Source organism: Telopea speciosissima, chromosome 11 (assembly GCF_018873765.1).
Source record: "Telopea speciosissima isolate NSW1024214 ecotype Mountain lineage chromosome 11, Tspe_v1, whole genome shotgun sequence".
Classification (NCBI taxonomy): Eukaryota; Viridiplantae; Streptophyta; class Magnoliopsida; order Proteales; family Proteaceae; genus Telopea; species Telopea speciosissima.
This window is the reverse complement of record NC_057926.1, coordinates 1,688,278-1,706,807: the sequence shown is the minus strand read 5'-3', so window position 1 is coordinate 1,706,807 and position 18,530 is coordinate 1,688,278. Positions and strand designations below refer to the sequence as shown.

Sequence of the window (18,530 nt, the reverse complement as noted above, 5' to 3'; positions counted from 1 at the left end):
AGAAAAAGGTACTTATGTACAATTTTTTTTCTCTCTCTTCATTTTCTTTGGGGTGTATGCATTTTTGGGAAGGGGAGAATCTACAAAAAACAGAAGTTTCCAAAATCTTTCTCCACAATTTGGGAAGACTATGGGAAGTTTCCATTTCAAACCAGCAACTCAGGTCTGAAATAAAAAATCAATAAATCTTAACAACAGAAACTTAACTACCAAGTTAGATTGCAAACCAGTAACTAATGAGTGAGATTTGAGAGACTATAATGAACTACAATTTGGTTTAGAAACAGGGGTACCGCCAGGTAGAAGAAGAAGAAGAAATAAGAAGGGACAGGGAAGGAAAGTTGGGAAGAACATACCAGAGAAGAGAGAATTGGATCCGAATTACCAGAGAATGAAGAAGAAGAGATCAATCAACCAGCAGTCATACAACAGCAGCTTCTTAAAATTCTGTTCTATACATTTATTCCTATTGAATAGGTGAAGATCACCGCCTCTGGTGGCAAAGAGCATCGACATGAAGATCCCTTCGACGCCAGCAATTTCTTGGCCAGAGGGGAGGGTGCCACGGTAGAAGGAACCAAAACCGCCTTGGCCTAGGCGGTTAGAGGAGGAGAAGGAAGAGGTGGAACAGTGGAGAACTTTGTATGAGAAGCGGTGAGGGGGCTTCACATCGGCCGGAACTGTCCAATTACAGGACAGTAGAGAACGGCTATAAAGAAAAGAATAGATAGAGCAGCAGCGCATCCGGCGACTGGTAGAATGAGATTAGAACTGCGATGGTGGTGGCGATGATTGTGAGGCTGGACTGGTTCAGGTGGAGGCGGTGGTGGTGATGTGGTGGTTAGTGAAACCAAAGGCCACGGCGGCGGAGGCGGAGGTTGGCGTGAGGGCATGGCGGAAGCGAAACAAAAGAAACGTTCAAGAAACATAAATCCTCATAACTGACTGGTGAGAGTAGCGACAGGGGAAGAGCCAAAGAAGAAGAAATAGTGAAACACTACTCCTCTTTATGATGATGGTGTCTTGTTCGTGAACAAATTAGAGAACCAAACAGAACATATCAAACAAACATCACTACAGATGGAAAATCGAAGCCGCTTTCTGGATTTAAAGGGTTTTAAGCTCCCAAGCTCACCTTTTCTGAACGATTCAACAGATTTTCCAACTTTCTATAACTCCTTCACCTCTACCTTTCCCTCCAACAATCCCCTCCTTCAAGAATCTGTACCTATTGTTTCAAAAACTTCGCTACGCAAAAATCTGAGTACGGATAGCTATGCACCAAGATCTCGCAAAGGAGAGAGCATATGTAAACAACAAATCTCTTAGCATTCTCTCTCTACTGTAATTTTTTTTTTTTTTGGGTAGGATCATAGTTGGAAAACCAGGTTTTCCGACTCGACTCGTTTTCCCAAAAAAATTGATGAGTCGGCCTAGTCACTCCGAGTTAAAAGGAGTCGATGTTTTAGAATTAACATTCACATGTGGGTATTAGTTGTCAAGTCTTCCTACCACGAGTCCCCAACATTTACACCCTACTTTATTTTTTTATTTTCACCCCACCAAATCAACTCGTCTGTTCAGTAGAATAGTATGAAAAGATGCAGAGGCAGCATCAGCGGTGAGCAATTAGAAGAAAGAGATCTTGAGGGAGGTGTTTGCGGCGAGCCTTGAAAGCTACTCGTGTCTTGCATATCAGATCCGCTACTCACCATCTCCCCCGTTGCTTTGCTACTCGTTTTTCTTCTATTCAATAAACAACCAACCCCCACTTTTTGCAAGGGTTCGTAGTGGGTTGGACTCTGAAGTACAACTATTCGACAGGCCATAACGATTTCTTTCCTTATCTTTGTCAATCCTTAAAACTGAATCTGTATCAATGAAACTGTGACACCATATCTAAGCATGAACGGAAAGACCTCGCGCGGCTGGTTTTGTCTGACTCGGACAAAAATACCGAGTCGAGGGAAAATCGGTGCGACTCTGACCGAGTTTGGTTATTTTTTAAGTCTTGACGATTCTTAACTAGGTTTCAAGATTTTTTGTTTACTCAGTCGACCGAGTCAAAATCTGATTTTCCAACTATGGGTAGGATCTCTACTGTAATTTGACCATACCCATAATTTGCAGCTGTTATTGAGACTTGGATACTCAAATGTAATATCAAAAGGGTTTCCTCCTTATTTCCTGCAACCTGTCAGAGCTTGCACTTGCCTGGCCATGGAGAGTTTTTATTACACCAGGACATATATTGTAGATTAATAAAACAGTTTGTTGGATCTATATAGAGGAGAGGAACTGTTAGAGCTTTGAAGTTTATTACTCTCCATTGAAGCATGTTCTTTTGTGTGTTTCAAATTTATTCTGTGCTGGCTATTATATTTTCAATTTTCTTTTCCTTCCATACCAATTTGATTCATGTTGAAAATCACAAAGATTGGAAGGCACTGATAATTTAATTTTCAAGAGTTTAAGTGTATCTCTAGTCTTTAGTTGTAAGTAGGGACTCTTGTGAGGAAGTGTGGCATGATTTGCACAATGATTTGATCCTAAGGAGTGGGACTGGGACGAAGGTTGCAGCGATGCTGGGGCGTTGGTTGAAGAAGAAGAAGAAGAAGAAGAAAGAAGAATGGAAGACTTAGTGGTAGGTCCCACTTTTTTTATGTTAAAAAAATAAAAAATTAGAACAGGGTTATTTTAATTGAAGGGTGAAATTGTCATTTAAATTTTATATTTAACATCTTCCATTTAAAGGTGTCGGGTATATATTTTGAAAATATAGGAGGTTGTACTATATTTAGGGCAAACCTCAGGGGGTTGCAATATAATTTTTCCAAATAAAAATGATAGTACACCAATTATCAGGGCACAATCCTGTGGAATAGGTGTTCAGATGGATAGAAAATTTTATGGGGTAACAACTACAACTACGCTACTAAGCCTTATCCCAACGAAATAAGTTAGGTACATGGATCTTTACCCTCCAATCAGTTCTGTTCGAGGTCATATTTGATACAAGGCCTAAGCTATGCATGTCTTTCTTTACCACTTCTCCTAGAGTCATTTTAGGTTTGCACTTGGCCCTTTTAGCTCCTTCAAGCTGAATCAAATCACCCAAAATCTTTGGATACATTCACTTTTTTATTCAACCCAGAAATCCAAATCTAATAAGCAGCCAAACATGGGCTTAAGGGACAATTGAAAAGAAAGTTCTCTGAAAAACACCTAACTGATAGTTTTGGTTTACTTAAAAACACAAATTTCTTTAGAAAAATTCTCAACCAACTAATTCACCCAAACATGAACAAAAATTTTAATATGATTTTTTATGCTTTTTATGCAGTGGCATAATCGTGGCTGGACCTTAGTTAGTAAATACGCGTATAATACACATATTATATGTGTACCCAAATTTTTAAACATATAATATTCCTGTCCCCATATTTTTCCATATTTTTATAAAAAAAATGTGTTTTTAATCGATAGAGTATTATACTCATATAATACGCGTATTATACATATTATACATTTTTTTAAAAATAAAAAAAAAATACCCAAAAGATTAGAATTTAGGGAAACGATTTCACTTTCCCTTTCGATTTGCGTTGAACATCCAACCGTAGCAGGCAACAGTAGCCGCCCTCCATCTCCAATCATCCTCCCCATCTCCGTTCAACAAAGCGACATTTAAGTCTTGTACTCTCCTCTTGTTTCTCTGGTTTTTGAACTTTGATGGTGGTAGTGAAGCAAATGAATCTGGTGTGATATTGGCGAGAACGGCTCAATCTCTATTCTATTTTATTCTTGTTTTTCTATCTCTTGTAGCTAATGTGTACAGTGGAGATCCATATCTAGAACTCTTCCTCTTGTCTTGTATTGGTTAATTAGTGGGAAGTGGGAACTCATCCCCCTTCACAAGAACACATCTGGTTAAAAATATATGGTTGTCTCATTGTAGATAATAAGAAATGTAATGTTGGAAGAATGATTTAATGATAAGGTAATCAACTTGCTCATCTCATTTTCAGACAATCTACATTCATTTCTTGTAGATTATTGATATTTTGGTATGTTAAATGATAATCTTAGAGATGTTATATAGCATATTACATTATTGTGTTTATTTTAGTTCATAAAATCATGATATTATTTTGTTTATTAGGTGATGAATGCATGTTATATAATGAATATATGTCCGTTTTTTTTAAAGTATTATTGCCGTCTATGCCGTATTATATCCGTATTAAACGCGTACCGTATTATTACCGTATGCGTTTTATGAAGCCGGATTTTTGAAAAGTATTATTACCGTCTAATCCGTTTAATTGCCGTACGTATCCGTTCCCGTTCAATTGCCATTCCCGAAATTACTAACTAAGGGCTGGACCGGCATAATCCGATTAGTAAACTCAGGCCAAAGCAAACGGAAAATTATCTCCTCAATTTGCCTGCCCATCAATTTCCTCAATTTCATCTTATAGAGGGAGGTGGATCCCACTCGGGCAGTGCATTCGGACAAGGGGTAGGATAGTATTTCCACACCCCCTACTAAATAAAATTGAGGAAATTGACGGGCAGCTATATGAGGGGATAAAGATCCAAAGCAAACTCAACCCAAATCGAGGTTTTAGTCTAATAAGGATTGGTAGGGATTTAGTTGTTACTTAGGGTTATAATAGTAATTATCATTTTATTTTGGGTTAGTTACACATGGGATTAGATTGAGTTTCCTAGTTTGAGAAGAGTTGTTTAGTAGTCTATTTTCATATTATGTAAGAGAAATAGTAGTTTGTGACCTCCTTCCTTCATTGTCGCGTTTCGGTTTCACACAAACTATAGCTGTGATCTCTCCTCTCTTGTTTTTTCTAGGTTTCGCCTATTCATATTTTTCTTCTTTTCCCTTTCTCTTAAAACAAACACCACAAAACATGAATAGAAAAAGAAAATAAAATATATCAAAATTTTTTTCCACTTATTATATGCGTGGATATGGTGACAAAGTCTACTAATACAAATGTTTGCCCTTAGTAGATCCTAATATGCCACTATTTCCCCCCAAAAAAATAATGTTTTTTTTGTAGGGAAAGAATAATTTAATAAATTTAAATGCCGGACCGAGTGGACCCTAAGATTAAATTGTGATCCTAAAAAAAATAAAGGGAGAAGCCAGGCAAGGAACAAGAGAGATTCAGATCGTAGCCCCAAACCCAGCCTCAGGCAATCACGCCATTCAGATCGAGTGAGATGAGATTTGTTCCCCACCCTCAAAATACTAGGAAAACAATACGAAAAATAATCCTCTCCAATTCCCTAAAAGTGTGTAATGCATCAGTTTGCTATAGAGATGTCAACATCTGACAGCTCCTCGAACATCCAACAGATCTTTTACATGGAAATCATTAAGCTTAAACGCAAAAGAGGTTACTACTAATCTACCGTGCGGGTCTCCTAGCATTTGCTTTGAAAACTGACCTAACAATCTAACATGCTACCACATCTTGATAAATCTAGCCACTTACAAAGATAAAAACTTCAAAGCCTCACAATCAACTTGGAGTTTTTTTTGTTTTTTCTCTCAAAATCCGGCAAGGCGAGCATGGAGTGATGGAGGTTGCCATTTTCTTCTTGTCTAAAGGGAGCCCTTCTTTACCAAAACCCAAATTAAAAATAAATAAAAAAAAAAGAAAAAAAAAGATCCCTTCGTCACCTGCTTTAGTCTATTCGAAACTTCCTATCCTTCAATTCAGTAAAAATGGGCAATAGAAAGTAGTTGCACCATGAAGTAGAAACTTCCCAATGGTCTTGAGGTCTAAGCCACTCGAATATAATCTGAGCAAAATCTAGACCAAATTTAAGGCCATCGGCAGTCCCAACAAAACGAGGAAAATCAGACCATCGCTAAAAAAGATGCAATTGAAAAGAATCATAGTGAGCTTTTCTCACAATTGGATAATGATTTAAATTAAATCTCTTTCTAATCTACATAAGAGATCGGCAGACTTGGTTCAACATCTGCATTGAAAAATTTGGAGCATTTTAGAGGCCAAAGGTCATTCCAAACCATTCTCGCGCGGGGGGGGGGGGGGTGTTTGTAAGGGAATCCAAGTCTCATAAACAAGATCAAATCCACCATCTCCCTTGCCATCTCTAGTGGAACGAGGCATCCATTGTACAACGAATAATCTCCAAGGGAGTGACACTAGCAAGCTTACCTTTTTCCATTCATCCATTATATGAAACTAATGGGGGAAGTAGCTAACACCCAAATACTAGAGAGAGAAAGAGATGGCCTAATAATAGTTTATAGGAAAATGGTTTCTGTGGGAGAGCATGGCATCTATGCCCAAACACAAAGGGAGGCAAAATGACCTCCCTGCCCACTTGAAAAATGGAAATGCCTGCTCTATTGACCCCAACACGCAGGGGGGGCCACGCCTCCCCACAGAGAATTCTTCCCCATAGTTTTTTGTTGCAAAACCTGATTAAGCACCAGAGTCACCACCAGAAATAAGGAATAGAAACATCAAACCATTTGCAACTCTTGATGTATATCTACATTTCAACAATCATAGGCCATGCAAACTACATGGTGGCTGACAACAGAAAATGAATCCATGATCTGCGAACATACAAGGAGTGAGATCTAAGGAAATGCAATTGCAAACCATAATATCCAGTCAACACAAGTTTTTGAGAGCAAAATTATTCTCTCTGCATTTATTTTCTCCTTGTGACACCAGCTGATGATCCGAAAAAATTTATTACTCAAGTAACTCAACCGAAATACAGGACAGAATTTGATCCTCTTTGGTAGAATGGTATAAACCCCAATAATTTTTTCGAAACCCTAAGTCTTCACGTCTTCAAAGAAGATTTATGATCAGTATTGCCAAAAATGATAGGATTAAAGGTTTTACCAAAGATGCTCAATTACAGATATCAAATGGCCAAAATCTCACATGCTCAGAACAAAGAAAATTAGCCATACCATTGCATGGAGTTTGAAATTTCAGCTTCTACAATGGGGAAGAAAAACTGAACTGTATGCCTGTCTTTGCGCTGTCATGCTTCAATTGTTTCAGTATATAACAGTAGTTTATCTGAAAACAAAATCAAGATTGTCAAGAGTAGTTTAATTATATTTTGTACAAGAAAGAGTTTTTTTTTTTTTGGGTGGGGGTGGGGTGAGGGGGTTTCTAAGAGGCGAAGGCCTCTGGTTTCCTGCATAACCCACACAAGAGGGCCTTCATTTACACCCCTAATATCTGCAATGTGGTGGGTCAGGCAGATGGAGCCCAAACTCCTCTGCTCACAAGTCAACTTTCAGTCCTAATAGAGTTGACCATATAGTGAATAAGACTTTTAAAAGCCAATTAAAAGGTCAAGTATTCCAATAAATAGTTGAAAACAGATGGATGGTCAAAAATACAAGAGAAAATGCCAACATATAAGGGGGGGTATATGATTGAATATGGCTATGATATTTAACAAGTGGCCAACTTAAATTGTACCCTATCAATCCAATTGTTCGAATTGTCGAGTCATTTCTCCACATGAAAAAAAAAAAACAAGGTGAACCAAATAGGAGGCTCTTCCTATACAAACTACAAAAAGAACCTTTTCCATAAAATAGGGGAAATAGAAACAGGATGAAATTCTCCTGCGACTATAAATATATGCAGCAAACATTCAAAAAGAATCATCTGGAGGTCCCTGAAACATAAATGATACCAACGTCTATGGCATGGCCCTATCCTATTTTGGCCCATGTTTACTAAATTAGGCATTAACCATAAGAGTGTCATCATCAGGAGGTCCAAAAAACCCTAAATGAGACCCATTCCAATGGCTTTCGAAATCTTATTTTGACCCATGTTTGCAAATTGAGCAAAAAACCAAAGATAGATCGATTACAAACCTCCATGCGGAACACCTTGGTTGGGACAATAATCCCAACTCCAGCAGATCTTCGGAAAGACTCCCGAAACTTCTGCAATGAGAAATTCCGGTACTCATTCTCTGTTAACTTAGTAAGATTTCCAGCACAAGCAAATAGATGTCCATGGATTCCTGCTTCTCTGAATATTCTCAAAGGAAGGTCAAAAGAGAGGTCCGCAAAGGCTGTAACAGACAGGTCTCCTCCAAGGGCATCTGTCCCAGAAGAGGAAGCCGTATTCTCATTGTTTGATTTGTCGATAATTAGCCTTCTGGCTTCAGCAGGACCCAATCCCCTAGACTTGAAACCTAACAATGATGCCGGGCCTGACAAGGTGCACACTGGAGAAGAATGGCCACCTAAGAAGAATCTTTCAGGTAGAGGCGAGGGCATGCTCATCGATCCACTTCCCCATGGATAAATAACACCAGCAGAAATCCCAAAGTTAAGTGCAGCATTACAAAAGCCCAGTGGCCAAGCATAACGAAAATCAAATTCCTGTCCAAAGAATTGAAGTAAGTTTTGTTGAGCAACTATGCCTAAATCATGGTTTTTGCTACTCCCCAAAGAAAAAAATAAACACATGCACTAATTATATCAAAAGGTAGGTTAGCTACTGAGCAAGACCTTTAGCAAATGCAAAGAGCAATAATGAATTAACCATTAAAAAAGCAGAAGTAGCCTAAGCCAAGGTTAAAAGCTCCAGGAGTACATTCTCATATCAAGGTCGATAGATCACAATCAGAAAAGTGAAAGGGTTCTAATTTCACGAGCAGATCAGAATTTATATAAACAGGTAATCATTAATTGTAGATAACAATGAACATTGCAAATCAGCATCGGACCAAACTCACTTAAGGCAACAAGTCCTCCTCCCCACCCCCCCTCTCTCTCTCTCTCTCTCTCCCTCTCTCTCTTCTTTATGGGAGGGAATTAGCTTCATTAGGGATGGGTTGCTAGACAAGTTTAAAGAGGGATAACAAATATTCGTACAGGAAGAGTAAGGTATCCACCGTCTCATGTGACAGGTTTCTAAGCCAATGCTTCTTTTGCAGGCACTCTTAGGTTAAAGACTGAAACTAAACAGATGGTATCATTAACATAACTCTGAAGTACAGTTTTGAGCTGTTGAGACTCGAGGACTGCATCAACTAAATGAATGGTAAATGCACAGCATAGTTGTCAAGTGCGGCCTAGGCAACAAGGCGTTTCCCCAAACCCTAGGCGTGCTCAAGCCTTTATTTTTGGAAAAGGCACCCACCTTGGTCGACAACATGTCACCTTGGCCAGGCTTGTGACCTAGACAAATGCCTTTATGGTAGGTTTTTTTTTGGTTGTTATACAATACTGATGCCTTTTCTGACTGTTTGATTGGAGTGTGAGCTTAGGTACACTGTCATGCATGGGATCACGAGGGGAAAAAAGGACCAAAAAAATGAAAAATGAAGAGGAGAAGAGAGGACCTGTAGTCAACAGGACTCTCTGTCAGGCTGAGAAGTGAGAACAAACCCTTATTCTCTGTAATAGTTGTCAAGGTGTCGCCTAGGCGTCCAGGCTCTTTCTTGGGTCCAAGGCCACAACACACCTTGTTGATACTTCACGAGTTTATGTCGATTTATGTTTATTGTTTTGTATTTCAATGAACTCTATCATCCGAAATTCCGAATACAGCTAACCCTTGTAAGGGTCCTCCTCACAAGTAAAGAGGACGGCCAACCAAGTCCACCGACAGAGAACAAGAGGTGGTGGCAGTGGACAATGGGAACAAAATTTCAAAACAAAAATAAATGCAAAGAAGAACAAGAGAGAGAGAGAGAGAGTCAACAACAGGAGTTGTATACAAAATGCCAAAGAAGACTTCAGTGATCCTATTTTGGACTTCTCCCTTTGTGTATATAAATTCATCATCGACACATGTAAGGTTTAAGTGTTGAAAGTCAATAAAATTCCATTGAAAATATTCCTGCTCTAGTATGGTATCAGAGCTTACTTAGCTCCAACGAGCACCTCTTCCCATTGGCTCTTCAAGCAAACTTATTCAAGCAAAAAAAAAAAAAGTAGCATGCAGCAGCGGCTCAGCCTTCCTTTTCCCTCATGGCTGACTCTGACAACATCACCAGTCCCTCATCACCTTCTCAGTTCCTTCTCAAGACTGGTTTTCATGCCTCCCAAACTGATCCCTCCTTCTTTATATTGCTTCAAGGAATGACCACTACTTATGTTCTTGTGTATGTGGAGTGTATGTGGATGACATACTGGTCACCAGCAGCAACCAATCTCATTTGACTGCTCTTCTTGATCAGCTTTCCAATGAGTTCTCCATTAAAGACCTTGGTCCGTTACATTTCTTCTTGGGGATTGAAGCAACAACAAATTCCAAGGGTCTTTTACTTTCTCAGCACCGCTACATTACTGATTTACTCCAACAGGCAGGCATGGTAGAATGCAAAACGGTGCTCACACCAATCTCTCCCTCTTTGAAGGGAACTAACTCAGGGAGTGCTCTCTTTCATGATGCCACCTTTTATAGATCCATTGTAGGAGCCCTACAATATGTCACTTTGACACGACCCGGCTGAGGATCCCCGTATGTGCTGGCACTCAAAACACTCACCGGCAGTCACCCAAACCTACTGCCAACAGCTGAGATATTTGATGCTGCCCTAAGCTAATATCCAGGCACTTTCCCACTAACACTCATTGTATCCTGTATCCACTCCCTTCACTGGCAATAGGTTGTTGTAACTGTCCCAGCACAAACACATACGCAAACTATAACTGGCTAGGGCATTCCTAATTTTACCAGTTCGCACATACACACAGTCATGTGACACACCTTTCCTCAGAACCATAGATAGGCATACAATTCTATTGCAAGGTCTACCGGTGTACACACCCATCCTGCAGCTGAGTACTCCAATATCCAACATAGCAGTTAAGACTCCCTAGGTGCCATTTCATACACTCGAGCCACATCAACATCACTTCATGGTTACTTTCCACCTGTGAACCTCCATACATTGGCCACCTCATCTTCATGCTCCCACCATGGTCATCCACATCAACATACCCTATGGGCCCACATAATCACAATCCAGCCACCTTATCACCTATCCACTGTGCATTGATATGGAAAGCTCCATATCTTCTTGATATGAACTCAAAATGAGGTGATTCAAGTGCATTGGAAAGAGGATCCAAAGCACTACCACTCTTGTGTATGCCCTCTTCCAATACCCCTATTTGGTATGCCCAAATTGGCTGCAAAGTTGACTCCTCCACACGAACCTGTCAGTACACCATTGGAAGTTGCATATAAATTGTCCCCAATGCCATCACATGCTGCCAACCATTGTATAACACTGTAAAACACTGCCAATTGTCTTCATACACTACCATATGAGTCCTAAGCCCTCTAAATCACTGCCATGTTGTCACATGTCATGAACTCACTGTACTGTCAAGCAATCGTCTGTCTCTGCCAGCTCTACTAGAACACCTGTGATCTCTGTTACACCAGTGTAGATGCTCTACCACACTAGTACACTGCCTGTACACCTTGTTACTTACAGCTGCCATCCGTACTGCTGCTCTGCTAACTAACTGCACCAAGATGCACTGTGTTGACAACTACCAACACACATGCACTCTGTTGACAATAATGACAACCAACACATAGACACTGCCATATGCACTGTGTTCAACATATTCACCAAGGGTCTCTCCTCTCATCGGTTTCAGTTTCTTAGGGACAAGCTCAAGATCCGACCCGTCGAATCCTAAGCTTGAGGGGGTGTATCAGCCGAATACAACTAACCCTTGTTGGGGTCCACCTCATAAGTCAAGAGGACGGCCAACCAACTCCACCAACAGAGAACAAGAGGTGGTGGCGGTGGACAATGGGAGCAAAATTTCAAAACAAAATAAATGCAAAGAAGAGAGAGAGAGAGTCAACAATAGGAGTTATATACAAAATGCCAAAGAAGACTTCGGTGATCCTATTTTGGATTTCTCCCTTAGAGTATATAAATCCATCATCGACACATGAAAGGTTTAAGTGCTAAAAGTCAACAAAATTCCATTGAAAATATTCCTGCTCTAGTAAACTCTTTCTTGGGTCCAAGGTGACAGCACACCTTGTTGACACTTCACGAGTTTACAACAACACACCTTGTTGACACTTCAAGAGTTTACAACAACACACCTTGTTGACACTTCATGAGTTTACGTCGATTTATGTTTATTGTTTTTTTTTTCTTTAAGAATTTTCTTAATATCCTATGCTTTGTTTATTAAATATTGACTTTCTCATATTAGGTCATTACTTATTACTAGCATAATTATATCATATTGTATTGATATGGCTTTTAGGTTGCATATAAGCATAATCATATAAAATTATCATTGCTACATTACATAGTCATATTCTGTACGCCTAGGGTGCCTAGGCACCCCTTCAACGCCGTGGATCACTTAGTCACCATGACAACTATGACCAGACTTCTAAAGGCCTACTAAGAAAGATAAAGAAGAAAAAGATAGAGGAGGGATTACTAATTAAAAAAGGACAGACTAGGCTTTAACAAAGAAATAGGGACGAAGCAGAATTACAATTAAGGAGGGTATTTTAGGAAAAAGAGAAACATGGTGGTGAATAAAATAAAAGGAAGAAAATTAATGGAGATTGGTTCAATATACTGGAGCTGCCAATATCGTTAGTTGCAAAATACCGTATGAAGAAAACAGAAACTCAAAAGGGGGAAAAGAAAAGGGAAGAAAGAAGTTTAGAATGGCATACTAGAATAAGAAAACAAAGGAAGTCAAGGGAAGGATAGAAGAGGGATCGTTCAGAGAGAGCAGTCACACCACGTAAGTAAACAAAACCCATTTTTCTTCGTTCAATCCTGTAAAATCATTGGATATATCCTAGCATAGAAAGAAGATTAAAAAAAAAAGAAGAAGACTCCTAACTGGAATGTAAAACCAAAACAACTTGAACTCAAACTCTATATTTTATTTCCTACGTAATATACCCCAATATCATGGTTCAAGAACTCGGCGAGATCTAAAACTTGTTTTTTTCAATTAGCGAGTCGAGATGGGAGGCGAAATACAAGGTTACACGCACTCGGTTGAGATCTCGGTTCGACCGAGACGTGGACCAAACCCATGTTTAAAAGGGGAAAGATCTCGACCGAAACACTTGAGATCTCAACAGAAACTCGACTATCTTGGTGAACTCGACAGGGAAACCAGTGGTGAGCTGATTTTTTAGCTTTTGCCACCATGCTTCGATGGAAAACTTGCCAGAGACGTCAATTAGCTTCCTCCTTGCATCAAACTTGCAAAATTTGTTACAAATCCTCTCGAATTTGAAGAAAATTTGAAGGTAGACTTTTTTGCAAAAAAATTGTTCAAATCTTGGCGAAATCATGTCGATTTAATATATGTTACATAACTTAAGCAGAGTGTCGAAGTCATGGCCATAAATACTACTAGTGAGCGTCAGTCGTGGCATGCATCTCAGACTCAGTCAGTACACTATGGCCATGACTTCAACACTTGGAGCACTGGGTTAGGGTTTGTTGACGACCTATTCACAGTCCTAACCCAACCATACATGCCTGATGGCAGTAGCAGTGGATCGATCGCATTATTCCCATCGCAACCGCCTCTTCTCTACCCTAGGATAGGGTACCTTCGGATAGCTGATGACAACACTTACCTAGGTTGTGTGGTAGACTACACGCATTTCTTCAACAACACTTTGACATGGGAATCCTTTGTGGCACAGTCTGAGCCTTACTAGCTTCGGAAACATGGCTTGGAAGGATAGAGGTATATCATTTATGTTAAGATTGATGTAAAATACCCTACTTTACATTTCTAATGCTTATTTATGTTGTTTTACATTAATTGAATGTTTCGATTGCTGTCTATTACTAAATTGTGTAGAGTAGGGTATTTTAGTACGTTGTCTCCTACCAACCTAGGGTCCTAAGTGGAACTCCTATTTGGACTTTGTTTTTGCAAAATTTGATAGTGGTGTTGTGTTTAAATGGCCTAAAATAGGCTGAGTACCAAGTTTCAAGCCCAAACTAGGTCTAAAACCCACCAAAACCAGCCTTCGAGTTCAAAAAAAAATATTTGCACCAACTCGCCAAGATCTCAGCCCAACTTGGTTTTTTTGGTTGGGTGAAACCAGTACCGAAACCGAGTTCTTGAACCATGCACAATATAATAAATTAAATGTTACATGGTTAAAATTCCAAGCCAACCCTTGTTGATCCAAAAACACAAGTTAGGCCAGTCCTGTTTGGGTTTGGGATTCCAAATTCGGGCATATAGGTCCAGCCATGATAATGCTAACGCATCAACTCTTCTCCTCTAAAAAGAACTCGACTCCTTCAAGTTTAGATAAGGACCAAGGATACCATCTGAGTCAACTTGTCAAAGGAGGAATGATCCTACTACCTTCTTAATTTCAGGGATGTCTTTGGCAGGAAGAAGATACATTTTTTTGCCATTGCGCTTGAAAGAGTAGATATCCACATACCCAAAATGTTCTACCTTCTTATCAAACAGCCACTGTCATCTAAGAAGAATGTGACACACCTTCAAAGGTAGGATGTCACATTGCACCATATCCACGAACCCACCAATAGAGTATAGAGTAGATATCCACATGCACAAAATTTTCGGTCTTCTTATCAAACAGCCACGGTCATCTAAGAAGAATGTGACACTCCTTCAGAGATAGGATGTCACATTGCACCGTATTCACGAACCCAGCAATAGAGTATGTGAGCAAACACCTATCGGTAATCTAGGGATTGGTGTCTTCAGCTATGCAACCTTGTAGGGATTTGGATGTGGCTCTATCTTCAACCCAAGCTTACTTACGGCGTCTTCAATTAGTACAATTGCCTGGATCAATCACCATGCTACATAGTTGAATGATCAAAACAGGACGGCGAACATAGTCACTTCCAATCATGTCATTACCGTTGCCTTTACCATGTTCACGCTATGCAACCAAACAAACTTTCTTGAGATCTTGTTGCTCTTCTCAGAGCAAGAAGTATGAAAGAATCCTTGTCAATATAAGCTATCAAACGATTGGGATATTGAGCAAAATTATGCATGTATCCCTTGCAGGTCAAGCACTGAGTCGTAACCTTCCCATCACAAAATGTTTATCAAAACCACAACCTCGAGGTGGAGAGTAAGTGTGGTTTGGCCTTGAAGATGCCATAAAGGAATTGTTAGTCTATGGCTTTTTGAAGGATTTCTCTAGTGGAGGAGGTTGCTTGAACTGTCACCTTCAGAGAATTTGTTTGGAAAGCTCCTTTGATTATAAGGTCTCTTCAGACCATAGTTGTCAAGGTGGCAAGGCGACCCAAGGAGGTGGAGGGGTGCCTAAGCGCTTAGGCAACCAAAGCGCCCAAGTGTTATTTTTTATTTCCCTTCTTTTCTAACATTATTTTGTATGTTACAATATATACCTTATATCATCAAAAAGCAACATTAAGCCACATCAAGTCATCAAAAATCAACATTAAGTCACATGAAGTCATCAAAAACAATATTAAGCCGCATCAAGTCATCAAAAATCAACATAGAACTAGAAGATAGTAGAACTAAACAAGGGAGCTAGTGGAAGTTTATAACAATCAAAACATACAATTGGCTTATGCTATTCTTGGAATTGGTCATTGTCATCGTATACCTAGTCTCACATTTGGTTTATAACTTTATATTGTTCTTAGAAAATATGATCTTATCTATAAGTAATTAAATTGCTCTTGATTTAGAGAAATGTTCTTGTTCTCTAAGAAGTTTGACCGGTCAAATGATTTTCTTTTTACATGAGACTTTTTGTATTAGGTAGAGCACAAAACCAGCTTTCTAAAAAATCTTGAATAGTTTGAATCTGATTTATATTGAAGGAGCTATGTTCCGGTCAAACATTATTTCGTGTGCGCGAATGCTGTCAAAATTGCATTAAATAAAAATATTTTTTAAGATATCAAAACAAATGAATATTTTACCTCTCTTATGGTTTTTAGCAATGTTTTACCATATTAAGATTTATGGAATTTTTATATTTGAGAAAACCCTAGCATTAGAAAGTTGAAAATTTTACCCACTGTCGAAACTCTAGCTTTTGTTCTTAAACTAGGGGGTTAACTTTTTATCCTTTTAGAATTTGATTTTTCAACAATAACCATAACCTTATCCCAACTAAATGGGGTCGGCTACATGGATCTGAAGAGGTCGTGACAGTAATAGAAATAAGAGAAGTAGAAGAGAGTAACAAAGGAAAAAAAAAACAGAGTAAAAAGTAATAAAAGGAAGTAAAAAAAAGAGAAAAAATAAAAGGAAAAAGTCTAAGCAGTAGTCAAAGCAACATCCTAGGAACATCCCTCTATAAGGGGTCGGCTACACGGGTCCTTGTCCTCCAAACAACTCTATCCGCGGTCATACTAGGATAAGTCCTACCACATGCATATCCTTTCCTTTTTTTTTTTTTTGGATGAATAAAAAATTCTATTTCCAAAAGGAGAAAGTGGGGGGAGAAGGATACAAGCAAAGCCAACACAAATCCCTACCAAGAGCAAGGACAATACAAAGGGCCAAAGCCCAACCCAAATAAAACTCAAAAATAAAAAACCCGAAAGACAAGACAGGCAGCCAAAGAACCAAGCCCGGTTCGCAAAGGGCAACAGCCAAGCAAACCAAGCAATTCCAAGCACTAGCTAACCCGGGTCAATTGGCTCACCACTTAGAGCAAAATTTCTGAAATCTGAATTGATCGGCGAATGCAAATCCAGACGGGCAGGGAGTCAGAAAGGTGGGGACGCTTCTTAGGGAAAGGAGGGGAGCTGGGATTACGACGACAGAAAACGAGGGGATAAGGGGAGACGGCAAGGAGGGGAGGCTGGGTAGAAATAATGGTTGAGAGAGGAGGGGGACTGGCCCATTAGAACTAGATGGGCCAGGGAGAGAAGAGCAAGGGGTTGGCTCGGTCGGAGAGGAAAAGGGAATGGGAGAGGGGGCTGGCCCATTAGCACCAGATGGGCCAGCCAGACAGGGACCAGTGGTGGAATGGGCTATAGAGGAGATCAAAACCGGGGGGCCCACCACGAGGAGCCAGCCAGCCAAACATGCATATCCTTTCTTACCACTTCTCCAATAGTCATTTTAGGCCTGCCTATACCTCTTTTAGCTCCTTCAAACTGAATCTAGTCACTCTTCCTTACTGGTACATCCATGGGTGACCATACCACCTCAAGCGGCTCTCATGGAGCTTGGCCTGGATTGGTGCAACACCCAATTCGGTTCCAAACAATCATTCCTTACTCTATCCCTCCTAGTCTTGCCGCACATCCTCCTTAACATCCTCATCTCTGCTAGAATCATCTTATCTATATTACTACTCTTCTTAACGGCCCAACATTCCACCCCATGTATCATCGCTGGTCTTATTACTGTCCTGTAGAATTTCCCCTAAAGCTTAATAGGCATGTGTTTGTCACATAAAACTCTTGATGCACCTCTCCACTTCATCCAGCATACTTTAATTCTGTGGGAAACATCGTCCTCTATATTACCCTTTTTGTTAATGGTTGACCCCAGGTATCTAAAGAATTCACTTAGTGCTATCTCTCGCTCCTCAAGTTTCATCGCTTCACCTGTCCTGGTTTGACTGAAGTCACACTCATATATTCTGTTTGTGTTTTGCTTAACTTAAAACCTCTCAATTCCAAGCATGATCTCCATAACTCCAGCTTCGCATTAATCCCTTCCACTGTCTCATCTATCAAAACAATATCATGAGCGAAAAGCATACACTAGGGGGCCTCATCTTGGATGTGCCTAGTTAAATCCTCCATGATGAGTGCAAACAAATAAGGGCTTAGAGCTGATCCTTGGTGTAACGCTATTGTAATTGGCAATTCTCGACTTTGACTCTCTGCAGTTCTGATACTTGTCACCACACCCTCATACACGTCTTCAGTTATATCTACATAGTTACTTGAGTTCCTTCTCTTCCCTAGGACATGCCAAATGAACTCTCTAGGAACTCTATCATAGGCCTTCTCTAGGTCGATAAAGACCATATAGAGATTCTTTTTTGCAAGCTCTAAAAATTTCCATATGCCTCCTTAGAAGGTAAATAGCTTTTGTCGTGGATCTCCCTGCCATAAAACCAAATTGGTTCTGCGCTATATCAGTTTCTCTTCTTAGGTGGGCTTCAATAATTTTCTCCCATAGTTCCATAGTATGACTCATTAGTTTAATGACTCTATAGTTGTTGCAGTTCTAAATATCACCTTTGTTCTTATAAATTGGAACTACAGTGCTTCTCCTCCAATCATCTGGGCATTTTCTTTGTACTCAAAATCTTGTTAAACAGCTTGGTTAGCCAAGATACCCCCATACTCCTAAGCTCTTCCACACTTCAACTGGGATCTCATATCCGGTCCCGGTGTTTTGCCTACCTTAATCTTTCATAGGGCCTCTTTAACTTCGGCCTCGCCAACTTGTTGTAGCAGTCCATGACATGTGTTGGCTTCAAGACTACTCCTCT

General features: G+C 39.8%; 1 protein-coding gene across 1 annotated transcript in view; it reads right to left on the bottom strand.

The window, feature by feature from the left end:
- Positions 1-6,744: 6,744 nt before the first annotated feature.
- The window catches only part of LOC122645825 (sorting and assembly machinery component 50 homolog B-like), a 32,879-nt gene continuing 21,093 nt past the window's right edge, over positions 6,745-18,530 (bottom strand). The window contains exons 3-4 of the mRNA XM_043839204.1: positions 7,919-8,434; positions 6,745-7,100 (exon numbers count right to left, since the gene is read on the bottom strand). Of these exons, the coding sequence (XP_043695139.1) occupies positions 7,017-7,100; positions 7,919-8,434 (600 nt within the window). The 3' untranslated portion in view covers positions 6,745-7,016. The remainder of the gene's footprint in view (positions 7,101-7,918; positions 8,435-18,530) is intronic.